Below are 14965 nucleotides of genomic sequence, written 5' to 3'. Positions count from 1 at the left end.
ATTCAAACGAAAGCTGCCTGTAATGTTCGCCGCACGGTGATTAACGCGGCGGCTGCATCATCATTAGGTATGGGGGACATGGCTGCATATGTTTGGGGACATGGCTGGATATATGTTTGGGGATATGGCTGCATATATGGGGGACATGGCTGCATATATGTTGGGGGACATGGCTGCATATATGTGGGGGGACATGGCTGCATATATGTTGGGGGACATGGCTGCATATATGTGGGGGGACATGGCTGCATATATGTGGGGGGACATGGCTGCATATATGTGGGGGCACATGGCTGCATATATGGGGGACATGGCTGCATATATGTGGGGGGACATGGCTGCATTTATGTGGGGGGACATGGCTGCATATATGGGGGACATGGCTGCATATATAGGGGGGACATGGCTGCATATATGTGGGGGGACATGGCTGCATGTATGTGGGGGGACATGGCTGCATATTTGGGGGACATGGCTGCATATATGTGGGGGACATGGCTGCATATATGTGGGGGGACATGGCTGCATATATGTGGGGGGACATGGCTGCATATATGTGGGGGGACATGGCTGCATTTATGTGGGGGGACATGGCTGCATATATGGGGGACATATCTGCATATATGTGGGGGATATGGCTGCATATATGTGGGGGGACATGGCTGCATATATGTGGGGGGACATGGCTGCATATATGTGGGGGGACATGGCTGCATATGCATATATGTGGGGGGACATGGCTGCATATATGTGGGGGGACATGGCTGCATATATGTGGGACATGGCTGCATATATGTGGGGGGACATGGCTGCATATATGTGGGGGGACATGGCTGCATATATGTGGGGGGACATGGCTGCATATATGTGGGGGGACATGGCTGCATATATGTGGGGGGACATGGCTGCATATATGTGGGGGGACATGGCTGCATATATGGGGGACATGGCTGCATATATGTGGGGGACATGGCTGCATATGTTTGGGGACATGGCTGCATATGTTTGGGGACATGGCTGCATATGTTTGGGGACATAGCTGCATATGGGGGGGAAATGGCTGCATTTGTGGGAGGGACATGGCTGCATTTGTGGGGGGACATGGCTGCATTTGGGGACACATTTAAAAAAAGTATCGGTATTCGGTATCGGCGAGTACATAAAAAAAAGTATCGGTACTTGTACTCGGTCCTAAAAAAGTGGTATCGGGACAACCCTAGTACAAACATACACACAACATTAGAAAAAGGATGACTAGCATCCAGTAGGGTAGCTTAGTGTAGTTAGTGTAGGTCCTGCCCTAGAAGAGTCTACCTTGCCGTGGTGGGCAGGCTTGGAATCTCTTGGTCAAAAGTGTGTCCGTGATTGGGCGAGAGGATCACTAGATCTTCACTTCTGGCCAATTGATTTTACCAAAGGACTCTTGGTTTATTCAGAGTATTTATAGTTGGAAAAGGAAAAAATGTGTATAGATCCATAATTATACTTTCATAAAACACACAATAAAAAAATGGTATATTTACATTTGAATTGCTTCCTCTTTTATTTAATCCTTTCATGACCGGGGCTCATTACCACTTGGATGCACAGGACACATTTGTAAGTCTGGAAGGTGCTCTATGGCTACTTCTTCCTCTTGTGGTGTGTGTAGGGATGTGTAATAAGTGTTTATGTATTAACATGTGTCCTAACCATGTATATATGTATGTACTGACAAGCCCCTTATGTGACAGTAGTGACAACAAGGTCCTCTCAATGGAGACATCAGGGATCTTCTAGCTTCACCCCAAGAACATGATCTACAATTAAATCCTGTACAGAAACATTCCCCTTAACTAGGAAAAGATATCGAGTTCTCAGGGAATTTTATATACATTTTTAATAAATGTTCTATTCCTACACATTCTCCTCACAAGATATATAGGGAATTCTTTCCTGTTATCCAGGGCTAGAGGATCTGCTTTATTCAAAAGAAGTGTTTTCCTTCCCTCACAATCTGTACTTTGGTATTAAAGCGGAGTTCCGGCCACAATTTTATATTTAAATATAAATACCCCTGTAATACACAAGCTTAATGTATTCTAGTAAAGTTAGTCTGTAAACTAAGGTCCGTTTTGTTAGGTTGTTACAGCATTTAGACACTTTATAAAATAGAAATTGACTGGGGCCATCTTAAGTGTGGGCATCATGAAGCCAGACTGTATGACTTCCTGGATTTCAGCCTTTCAGATCTCGCACATGCTCAGTGCTGCACAAGCAGTGTCAGATCAGGTTTCAGCACCTGTGCTGTCCAAGTCACATGATTCTTTGAGACTGGGGAGTGCACAGACTCCTGGAAAGTTACACCCACTACATTCCCAGGAGTCTGGTTAGGAAGCATTAAGCACCTAGGTGCAGGAAGTGGGAAGATTAACTATTCTGCCTAGCAACAACACTTTGAAGGCATCTAAAAAAATAAAAAATTTTCGTAAAGGACTAATGACATTTTTTTAAAACTACTGATGTAATGTTATATTTATGGGTGGAACTCCACTTTAAGCCTTTCTCTAGTCTCCAATATAATTGTAAAATTCTCAATTTTAAAATCTCTTGCTTCTTAAAGTGAATGTAAAGCTTTACACTTTTTCATTAAAATAATAAACGTGTTATACTTATCTGCTCTGCGTGATGGTTTTCACAGAGCAGCCCTGATCCTCCTCTTCTCAGGTCCCCCATCGTCGCTCCTGGCTCCTCCCCTTGCCTGCTATGGGGCACTTGTGCGTGCTCGATCCGGAGCCTCACTGACTTTGGCGATTGTGTAAAAACACGACTGCACTTGGTGACTATTAAGTTTTTACGTTGACAGAATGGCACGGCTGCGCAAATGGGCGTATATATACATGTCCCCTTTAATTTGCCGCCGTGTGGTCACAAGCTCCATGACCGTGTCCGCGGGACCCGTGGACTCGATGTCCGCCGGTGTCCCGCGATCGGGTAAACACAACATCTCCCCGTTCTTCCTAGTGACATGTCACTGATCGTCTGTTCCCTGAGTGAGTGAGTGAAAAACTTGTAAAGCGCAACACATGCGAACTGAATCGCCTCTGGGCGCTGTATCCATTTCATGGGTAAGGAACCCCTTGACCTCAGATGAGATGGGTTTTAATCTTTCTCCTGAAGGCCAAGTGGTCCGACTCCAGTCAGATGGTGGTTGGTAGGGATGAGCCGAACACCCCCCTGTTCGCATCAGAACTTGCGAACACACCAAATGTTCCTGTGAACTTTATAACCCTGTTAAAGTCTATGGAACTCGAACATATGAAATCTAAAGTGTTAATTTTAAAGGCTAATATGCAAGTTATTGTCCTTAAAAGTGTTTGGGGACCTGGGTCCTGTCCCAGGAAACATGTATCAATGCAAAAAAACGGCCGTTTTTTCAGGAGCAGTGCATTTAATAATGCTAAAAGTGAAACAATAAAAGTGTAATATTACTTTAAATTTCGTACCTAGGGGGTGTGTAAAGTCAGCATGTGAAAAAGCGCATGTTTCCCGTACATAGAACTGTCCCTGCACAAAGTGTCATTTCTGAAAGAAAAAAAAGCATTTAAAACCGGCTTTGCGGCTCTAATGAATTGTCGACTCTGGCAATTCAGAGATGATTCATTCATAAAAAAAAAAAGCCTGGGGGTCCCCCCAAATTCCATAAACAGGCCCTTCAGGTCTGATATGGATATTAAGGGGAACCCCGCCGTCAATTAAAAAAAAAAAAATTACGTGGGGTTCCCCCCAAATATCCATACCAGACCCTTCAGGTCTGGTGTGGATTTTAAGGGGAACTCCACCCCAAATTTAAAAAAAAATGGCGTGGAGTTCCCCCAAAAATCCACACCAGACCCTTATCCGAGCACGTTAACCTGGCCGGCCGCAGAAAAGAGGGGGGGACAGAGTGCGCGCCCCCCTCTCCTGAACCGCACCAGGCCACATGCCCTCAACATGGGGAGGATGTCCCCATGTTGATGGGGACAAGGGCCTCATCCCCACAACCCTTGCCCGGTGGTTGTGGGGGTCTGCGGGCGGGGGGCTTATCAGAATCTGGAAGACCCCTTTAACAAAGGGGACCCCCAGATCCTGCCCCCCCCCCTATGTGAATTGGTAATGGGGTACACTGTACCTCTACCATTTCACGAAGGAAGTGTAAATAGTTAAAAAAAAATAGACACAGACACCGTAGAAAAAATTCCTTTATTAATAAAAAAAAAAATCCAGCGGTGGTAATCCACTGTCGATGCGGCTCCCTGCTCCAACGTTGTATTCTATCCAGCGATGGATGATCTCTCCAGCGACGGGTGATCAGCGGTCCGGTCCAGCGATGAGAAGATCCATCCGTCCAGAGCGCAGCAGGCGAGCTCCACTCTCCGCTGGACACAGCCCAGCGGAATGACGCGCTGGAGCTTTGACATTACTTATATAGGGGAAGCGGCCACCCGTCACGTGACCCCGCCCCCTCTGACGCACCCTCGTACGTCACTGGGAAAGACCGGCACAGTGGCTGCGTTTGGCATGGCACAGTGACTGCGTTTGATGGCATGGCACATTTGCTGCATTTGATGGGCACAGTGAGGCTGCAATTGTTTTTTTTTTTCCGTTTGCGCCCCCCCAAAAATTTTGAGCAACAGCCGCCACTGGATACGACGCGGGAAATTTAAATAATGCCAGCGTAATCCTTTTGTGGATCTGCCCCTATATATATATATATACACATACACAGTATATCAGTCGCACAAGGCTATAAATTGGTCATCTAGATGAAATAGATATACGATCCTCCACACAAGACTACATGATACCACATAGGGCCTCAGGAATGCTTGGTCTGCACGCCCATTTCCTCCACAACAAGCTAAATAAACATTTATTCTTGCATAACTTTGTGCAAAGATTTTAACTTGTCTGATGTTGCATAACAAACAATGTACCAAAAGATTTTGAAATACTATAAGGATAGAAAAATATAGATACAGTACTTGATCTCCAGTTGACAAAAGCAAAGGGGGAGCCATCCGACCACTGCCACCCAGAAGTGGTATCCAGCTGATTGAGCCCAGTCCATAACACAATCCCAGTATAAACCAGTCTCTCTGCATTGGGGGAGATAAACAGCAACAGGTCACCCTGAAACATTCTTAGTCTGCTGCCTTTATTTCAATTAAATGCAAAACCAATGATGTAAGGAAAACCGAAGCGGAATGGCTGTCAGAATTGTTACTTCCAGGCAAACATGCAAACAACTTTACCACTTGCCTATTGGCACATTTACCCCCTTCCTGCCCAGCAAATTTTCAGCTTTCAGCGCTGTCACACTTTGAATGACAATTGCACGGTCATGTAACACTGCACCCAAACTACATTTTCAGTAGAGCTTTTTTTTGGTGGTATTTAACCACTTCAGACCCGGAGGATTTGGCTGCTGAATGAGCAGGCCTTTTTTTGGGATTCGGCACTGCGCCGCTTTAGTTGACAATTGCATGGTCGTGCGACGTTGTACCCAAATAAAATTTACATCCTTTTTTCCCTCCACAAATAGAGCTTTCTTTTGGTGGTATTTGATCAGCATTGGGCCAGATCCTCAAAAGGGATACGCCGGCGTAACTGCTGTTACGCCGTCGTATCCCTGTTCCTAACTATGGAACTGATCCACAGAATCAGTTTTCCATAGTTAGGCAGAAGATCCGGCATGTGTAATTGAATTACACTGTCGGATCTTAGGATGCAGTACCGCATCCGCCGCTGGGGGCATTTCGTGTCGAAATGCCGCCTCGGGTATGCAAATTAGCACTTACGGAGATCCACGAAGCTTTTACGCTTCGTTTTTTCTCCGTAAGTTTTAGTTTGCAAACGCAAAATTAGGGCTGCTTTTACAAGGTGTAAACTGTTTACACCTTGTAAAAACAGACCCTTCTGTCCAGCGACGCGATTTTTTTTTTGTTTTGAATTTTTTTTTTTCCGCCGTATCTTTTTTTTTTTTCGACGCAACTTTATTGACCCGTCGCAATCCACAAAGCTCGGCGTAACGTAATTTCGCGCTATGCACGTCGGGAAAATTACGTCACGAGCATGCGCAGTACGGCCTGCGCGGGAGCGCGCCTAATTTAAATGGGAATCGCCCCCATGAAAAGAGGAACGCCTTGCGCCGGCGGAATTTAAGTTGCACAGCCCAAAATTTCTAGGTAAGTGCTTTGTGGATCGGGCACTTAGGTAAAAAATTTAAGGCAGTAACTTAAATGGGAAAAATTAAGTTACGCCGGATCTTTGTGGATTACCCCCAATATTTTTTACTTGTTGCTATAATAAATATCCCCAAAAATACTGTCACATGACATTAAAAAAAAAGTATTGGTATTCGGTATCGGCGAGTACTTAGTATCGGTACTTGTACTCGGTCTCAAAAAAGTGGTATCGGGACAACCCTAGTTCTAACCCTTCCTTACTCTATCCAAAATGGAAAGAAAAAATGCCTTTAATTCTACTTTCAATCTAAAATTTTGAGTTATAACCAAAAACACGGTAAATCTTATAACAAGAATATTTATTCTGAAGACAAGTAGCTAGGAGATGATTTTCTTAGTTCCTGTGAAAGAAACTCTTCCTAACTGGAAAAAATAAACCAAAAAAACTTGACCAAGGGTTTTTCCATCCCACTTTGAACTGAAACAAAGAAAATATGATGTTATGCACGCTTCCTGCAATACTGTATTAGCCAGATTTCTGTTCTCTTGTATAATGAGAGGATTTGTCTACTTACTGGAAATATACTCATGTTCAGCAAGATTTGTGATGCTTAGCAGATCTCCACCTTGAGCTTGACAAGAGTCTCGGGCTTGATTCCAGGAGAGAGAAGACTCGAGATTGAATTGGTAGCAAGAATGTGTGACAGTGTTTTCCTCCCATAACAAACCACAGCCATCGCCTAGAACAAAAATAAAAATATCTGTTTTAGATTAAAGAAAATTGTGCTTTGTCCCTGTTGGTTGGGATTAATGCTGTTCAGATATACACTATATTACCGAAAGTATTGGGACACCTGCCTTTACAAACACATGGGCCCGGATTCAGATACAATGGTGTATCTATCGGCGGGCGTAACGTATCTCAGATACGTTACGCCGCCGTAACTTAGGGCGCAAGTTCCGTATTCATAAAGAACTTGCGCCCTAAGTTACGGTGGCGTAGCGTATGTGGTCCGGCGTAAGCCCGCCTAATTCAAATGTGGATGATGTGGGCGTGTTTTATTTAAATTAATTGTGACCCCACGTATTTGACGGCATGCGCCGTTCATGAAAGAATCCCAGTGCGCATGCTCGAAATTACGCCGCAAATCGTCAATGCTTTAGACGTGAACGTAACTTACGCACAGCCCTATTCGCGAACGACTTACGCAAACGACGTAAGATTTTCAAAATTCGACGCGGGAACGACGTCCATACTTAACATAGGATACGCCTCATATAGCAGGGGTAACTTTACGCCGGAAAAAGCCTAACGTAAACGACGTAAAAAAATGCGCCGGGCAGACGTACGAAAAGAGGGGAAACGATGGGAAAGAGGGTTAGGCCCAAGACACCCTTAGGTAGTTGCAATGCTAATTGGCAGACTCAGAGACTTCTACAGGAGGACAGCCATGCAGGGAAAGGCATCCAGCAAGACACCACATCTGAATGTGTAGGAGCGCCATCTCCTATGGCAACAGTCTTGTAAGGCCTCGTACACACGGACGGACTGTTCGATGAAAACAGTCCGCCGGACCGTTTTCATCGGACATGTCAGCTGCCGGATTTTGGTCTGATGGTTGTACACACCATCAAACCAAAATCCCCGTGTATAGTATATGCGGTGACGTGGCCGCGCCGTCGCCGCGACGATGACGCGGCGATGTGCGCGACCCTGGAAGGTCAATGCTTCCACGCATGCGTCGAATCACTTCGACGCATGCGAGGGCTTTTGGCCGAGCGGACATGTCCAGTAAGTCGTACAGACGACTGAACATGTCCGACGGACAGGCTTCCAGCGGACATGTTTCTTAGCATGCTAAGAAACATTTGTCCGCTGGAAACCTGTCCGATCCGCCGGAAAATTGTCCGGTCGGACGTACAGACGACCGAACATGTCCGCTGAAACTGGTCTGCGGACCAGTTTCAGCAGACATATTCGGTCGTGTGTACGAGGCCTAACAGTTCCTAACATAATTCTTTTACTTTCTGTACAATCACTTCTTGTAGATTCTCAGCCCACTGAGCTCCCAGTCTCTCTCACTAGACTTGCTGATTCACTGCCACTGAATCCTGTGAGCTCTTCCAATCTTCTTACTTTAGTATCTTTCTCAAGTGTCACCCCCGCTTCCCTGCTGGGTCCCTGGCTTGGCACTCCAGATACTCCTTAAGCAAAGCATCACCCCACTTGATTGGTCCCTGGCTTGGCACCTGCTAAAGTTTCCAGATTCTTCACCATCTCCGGTGGGTGAGAATACTGCTCAAAGACATGCTTCAGCAACTCACTGTGGTCCCCGGTAATAAGGTGATTGGTCCCTTAGTGGCGACAGCTTCCCCTCTACCTCCGACCATGACAGGTTCTCCGGCCAGCAGAGCCGGCAATTCTGGTTCGACTGCAAGTCACAATCCCAACCCTACACTGTTCTGGATAGGCCCTAAGACAGCCTAGCAGCCAGATGTTTTGCTAGATGTACATATTTGAAGTGAGATCATGTAAACTTTACCATATGTGGGACAGTATCCCCATAGTTTGTGCTTGTCAAAGGACACAGTGGTGGCACAAAATTGCATTCCTTCAGATTTTCCAATGGTAGTACATTCATGGAACCAGCTGTTTTGGAATTTAAATGGAAATACACAAGGTTTTCCCCTGGAATTCCCATTAAGAGTAAAGATTTCTGAAAGACAAAGTAAAAATGTATCAATAACAGAAAATCAAAAAAAAAGGCAGCACAGGCGTAATTGATAAAGACTACACAACACAAGGTAATATTAAACACATGACTGTCTGTGTCTACAATTATTTTTCCTTTTGTTTTCTCATTGAGGCCCAGGGAATTCACTTCTAAGATTTTAACATTTTAGAGCTGTCCCCAGAATAAGAATTAAGGGTCCTTCAATGGGGACACCTGTCCTGGGGACATCTGTTTAACCACTTCAGCCCCGGAGGATTTAGCTGCCAAATGACTGGGCCACTTTTTGAGATTCAGCACTGCGTTGCTTTAACTGACAATTGCACGGTCGTGCGACGTGGCTCCCAAACAAAATTGACCTCCTTTTTTCCCCACAAATGTTTTAATTTTTTGCGCTATAAACAAAAATAGAGCGACAATTTTGAATAAAAAAAAGCAATATTTTTTAATAAATATCCCCAAAAATATATATAAAAAAAAAAATTCTCAGTTTAGGCCGCTTTGTATTCTTCTAAATATTTTTGGTAAAAAAACTCCAATAAGCATATATTGATCGGTTTGCGCAAAAGTTATAGGGCCAGATTCAGATAGGTTAGTGGATCTTTAGATCCGCGTAACCTATCTGATTTACGATCCGCCGCCGCAAGTTTTTGAGGCGAGTGCTTAATTCAGAAAGCACTTACCTCAAAACTTGCGGCGGCGTATCGTAAATCCCCCGGCGGAATTCAAATTCCGCGGCTAGGGGGAGTGTACTATTCAAATCAGGCGCGTCCCCGTGCCGATCGAACAGCGCATGCGCCGTCCCGAAATTTTCCCAGCGTGCATTTCTCCAAATGACGTCGCAAGGACGTCACTGGTTTCGATATTTAAGTAAATTACGTCCATCCGTATTCGCGAACGACTTACGCAAACGACGTAAAAAATTCAAATTTAGTTGCGGGAACGACGGCCATACTTAACATTGGCTGCGCCTCATAGACCAAGGGGTAACTATACGCCGGAAAAAGCCAAACGCAAACGACGTAAAAAAAAAGCACCGGGGGGTCGTTCGTTTCTGAATCGGCGTAACTCCTCATTTGCATATTCCTTGCCTATACAAACGGAAGCGCCACCTAGCGGACAGCGTGAGATTGCAGCCTAAGATCCGACGGTGTAAGTCACTTACACCTGTCGGATCTTAGGGAGATCTATGCGGAACTTGATTCTATGAATCAGGCGCATTGATCCGACCGACGGAACTCAGAGATACGACGGCGTATCAGGAGATACACCGTTGTATCTCTTTGTGAATCTGGCCCATAGAGTCTACAAAATAGGGGGTAGTTTTACGGCATTTTTATTGTAAATTTTTTTTTACTAGTTATGGCAACGATCTGCGATTTTTATCGTGACTGCGACATTATGGCGGACATTATGACGGACGTATCGGACACTTTTGGCGCTGTTTTGGGACCATTGTTTTTTATACATTGATGAGTGCTGTAAAATGCACTGATTACTGTGTAAATGTGACTGGCAGTGAAGGGGTTAACCAGTAGGGAAGGGGTTAAGTGTGTCCTAGGGAGTGATTCTAACTGTGTGGGGGCGGGGCTTACTGTCACACAACACTGATCACTGCTCCCGATGAGAGGAAGCAGACGATCAGTGACATATCACCAGGCAGAACAGGGAGATGCTTTGTTTACAAAGGCATCCACCCATTCTGCCATTCCGTGACCTGATCGCAGGACACCGGCAGACATCGAGTTCATGTGTCCCACGGTCACGGAGACCGCGGTGGGCTAGGCGGCAGATTCAAAGCAACATAGCAACATATATATATATATACGTTGCTTTGCCTGCCCGAGCCATTCTGCCGACGTATAAGTGCTTGAGGCAGTCGACAAGCGGTTAAAGCCAGCCATTCAGTGAATGGATCAAAATTTGGCTAGTTCAGCAGGGACTGGATGAATTTCGATCCATGTATGGACAGGGAGGTTGTACAGAAGTCAATCTACTGGTCAACTTCTGTTCAACTGCCCTGCTTAATCAGCGCTGCAGGCTATAGCCTGAAATGCCGAACAGGGTATTCTGACAGCGAAGAAGTCTTCCCACTGTCAGAATACAATAGCTCAGTGGAAAGGATTCCTCCATCCACATTGTGTGTGTGGATGGGGGAATCGGGTCATTTTTTTTTTTTGTTCAATGTGCTGGTAGAAACCTGCCTCATCTATGGGCTGCCTTAGTTGTATTACATTTTCTCTCTCCCTGCTTCTCCATTTCAGAGGTGGTGATAGCAGGGAGAGAAGAGGGAGTCAGCAGAAATGTGATGAAGAAGTATAGGAATTATGTCCTGGGCTTCCTCTGTCACTGTTCTGCAGCCCCTGTAGAGCAGGATATAATATATATATACTGTGGGGTAGATTCAGGTATTTTTTTACGGCGGCGTATCTCCAGATGAATTCTGCGCCGGCGTATCATTACGCCGATTCTCAAAGGCAGATACGCTAAAAAAATAGGCTTCCTCCGCCGACGTAACTTGAATGCGGCGGCGTATAATTCTGTGCAATATCACGTTGGCCGCTAGGGGTGCTTCCGTTGTTTTCAGTGTAGAATATGCAAATTACCTAGTTACGTCAAATCACGAACGTACGTGCGCCCGGGCGGTAGTTTTTTACGTCATTTGCGTAAGGCTTTTTCTGCGTAAGGTTGCTCCTGCTATTAGGAGGCGCAGCCAATGTTAAGTATGGACGTCGTTCCCGCTTCGAAATTTGAATTTTTTATGTCGTTTGCGTAAGTCGTTCCCGAATAGGGCTGGACGTAATTTACGTTCACGTCGAAACCAATACGTCGTTGCGCCGTACTTGGAAGCAATGCACACTGGGATATGTACACGGATGCGCCGTCCGTACAAAACGTCAATCACGTCAGGTCGTCATACATTTACATAAAACACGCCCCCCTTCCACATTTGAATTACGCGCGCTTATGCCGGCCCCATTTGCGCTACGCCGCCGCAACTTATGGAGCAAGTGCTTTGTGAATACTGCACTTGCTCCTGTAAGTTACGGCGGCGTAGCGTAAATACGAAACGCTGCGCCGCCGTAAGAAGAAGCGCAGGTACCTGAATCCACCCCTATATATATATACGTACAGTGCCTTGAAAAAGTATTCATACCCCTTGAAAATTTTCACATTTAGTCATGTTACAACCAAAAACGTAAAAGTATTTAATTGGCATTTTATGTGATAGACCAACAAATAATTGTGAAGTGAAAGGAAAATGATAAATGTTTTTCCAAATTTTTTTACAATAAATATACCACCATAGACGGATGGCAAAGTTATGTGAGTATTAAAGGGTGAGTGGACTTGCCGCTGCTTTTAAATAATATCTTATTATGTAAAAGTCAACAAATCAATCAGTACAAAATGACAAAATTCAAAAAGTGCTGATATGCAAAATCATACTACATAAGTTTCCATATTTAATAATAAAGTTCTATGTGCAGTAAATCAATAAAGGTGCTGCAATATATTTGAAACCTTCAAAGTGCATAGTGCCATCAAATGAAAAATGTCCATAAGTTCATATCAAACATTTAATAAATGATTCCGCAAAGTGAAAACGGTGCTCCAAAAAGTGCATACAATCGGGCAGTGGTTGTGTGTCACACCCGTGTCCCCCTCTTGTACCGCACTCACCAAAAAATCTCACTACCGAGGGGCAACAAGCCTTCACAATATCTCTGAGGCCTCGTACACACGACCGAACATGTCTGCTGAAACTGGTCTGCGGACCAGTTTCTGCAGACATATTCGGTCGTGTGTACGGCCGACCGGACCGGATTCCCGGCCTAGCGGACAGCTTCCAGCGGACATGTTTCATAGCATGCTATGAAACATTTGTCCGCTGGAAGACTGTCCGTCAGACATGTTCGGGCGTCTGTACGACTCACCGGACATGTCCGCTCGGCCGAAAGCCCTCGCATGCGTCGAAGTGATTTGACGCATGCGTGGAAGCATTGACCTTCCAGGGTCGCGCACGTCGCCACGTCATCGTTGCGGCGATGGCGCGGCCACGTCACTGCGTTCGCTGTCCGCGGGAAATTTGGTCTGATGGTGTGTACAGCCATCAGACCAAAATCCGCCAGTGGACATGTCCGATGAAAACGGTCCGCGGACCGTTTTCATCGGACATGTCCCGTCGTGTGTACGAGGCCTGACTGTAGTAAAGATTTCCATAGCTGGCTCCTATGGCTTTCCATGGCTGGCTTCTGTTTACTTTCGTGGTCAGCTGTCATTGGCTAACAGCTGATCACATGGTTAAGCAAGCCCAGTATAAAAAAGCTGCATCCCCTATTTTTTACATACCGAGGGCCAGATCCACGAAGAAGTTACGACGGCGTATCTATTGATACGCCACGTAACTTCTAGTTTGCTCCGGCGTATCTATGTTTTGTATTCACAAAACAAGATACGCCTGAAGCTGGGCTAGATCCGACTGGCGTACGTCTTAGTACGCCGTCGGATCTAAGGTGCATATTTACGCTGGCCGCTAGGTGGCGCTTCCGTCGATTTCCGCGTTGAGTATGCAAATTAGCTAGATATGCCAATCCACAAATGTACGTCCGGCCGGCGCATTTTTTTACATTGTTACCGTGAGGCTTTTTCCGGCGTAAAGTTACCCTGCTATATGAGGCGTATCCTATGTTAAAGTGGAGGTTCCATCAAAAAAACTATTTTGCTTTAAACTGTAGCTTACGACTAAAAAAGAAAAAAATATATATATATATTTTTTTACTCATCTGGAAATGCCTGTTGCTATGCGGTCCCACGAAATCTGCCTTTGAAGCCACCTAGGATTCTGACATCATCTCCCTCTAATGCTCCTGGGAAATGTGTGTCATCATTTCCCAGGATGCAGTGCGCTGTCCAATTATCACTCCCCATCCAAGACTTCCAGGAAGTAAGTGCCTGTAGGCTTCACAATGCCCACAAGCAAAATGACAACGGTGTAGATATAGTTTTATAAACTATCTTTTTTGAATATCTATGCGGATCGGCGGCGGATTGTAAAATAGTAAGTGACCAGATTTATATTATAAAAAACGCAGGATGAAAGGACATACATTTAAAAAAATGCTAATTGTGGTTGGAACTCCGCTTTAAGTATGGACGTCGTTCCCGCGTCGAATTTTGAAAATTTTCCGTAGTTTGCATAAGTCGTTCGCGAATAGGGCTTTGCGTAGAATTACGTTCACGTCGAAAGCATTTGGCTTGTTGCGGGTTAATTTGGTCATTTAGGTCAGGTCAAGACGTATTAACATAAAACACGCCCCCATCTCATCCATTTGAATTGCGCACCCTTACGCCGGCAGATTTACGCTACGCCGCCGTAACTTTAGAGGCAATTGCTTTGTGAATACAGCACTTGCCTCTCAAAGTTGCGGCGGCGTAGCGTTACTACGATACGCTACGCCTGCCTAAAATTACGATCCGCTACGTGGATCTGGCCCCGAATGTGTAAATGAGTTGTGTGTAAACTTAAAAAGTTAAAAGTCACCTTGGAAATTGTAGTCGCATAAATTGTCACGAAAAGATCCATAACCTCTCCATTTATGTAATAATTGTTTGCTGGCAATCACTTTTTCTCCAACAGCAGCAAGCTTGTAATTGTTGACACCAATCAGAAGGCCGTTGTTGCACTGCCAGCTCAGGGTGTGCTGGTCGGAATCGCATTCAACCATTGCTAGGGGTTCTGCGGGATATTGGAGGTCCAGTCCAAGGCACTTCCTGCGTCCCAAGTTGTACAGCCGCTGTCCTGTACCCCACTTCCATAGTGTATCATTATTAAAGGGCTCACAGCTTGACAGAAATAAGCCGGTTTTGTTGACCGAAATGCACAAATGGTTCTCTCTGCTTTCTAAAACAAATAGATCTGGACCTGCAAAATATATATATTTGGTTAAAGCGGAGTTCCGGCCACAATTTCACTTTTTATATATAAATACCCCTGTAATACACAAGCTTAATGTATTCTAATAA

General features: G+C 45.2%; 1 protein-coding gene across 2 annotated transcripts in view; it reads right to left on the bottom strand.

Annotated features, from left to right (window-relative positions):
- The window catches only part of PLA2R1 (phospholipase A2 receptor 1), a 156641-nt gene that overhangs the window by 130775 nt on the left and 10901 nt on the right, over positions 1-14965 (bottom strand). For both annotated transcript variants that reach the window (XM_040357890.1, XM_040357891.1), the window contains exons 2-5: positions 14484-14864; positions 8750-8923; positions 6782-6946; positions 5004-5117 (exon numbers count right to left, since the gene is read on the bottom strand). In XM_040357890.1, the coding sequence (XP_040213824.1) occupies positions 5004-5117; positions 6782-6946; positions 8750-8923; positions 14484-14864 (834 nt within the window). The remainder of the gene's footprint in view (positions 1-5003; positions 5118-6781; positions 6947-8749; positions 8924-14483; positions 14865-14965) is intronic.

The sequence above is a fragment of the Rana temporaria genome, chromosome 6 (genome assembly GCF_905171775.1).
Source record: "Rana temporaria chromosome 6, aRanTem1.1, whole genome shotgun sequence".
NCBI lineage: Eukaryota > Metazoa > Chordata > Amphibia > Anura > Ranidae > Rana > Rana temporaria.
The sequence above is the reverse complement of the archived record's forward strand: the minus strand, read 5'-3'. Positions and strand labels throughout refer to the sequence as shown.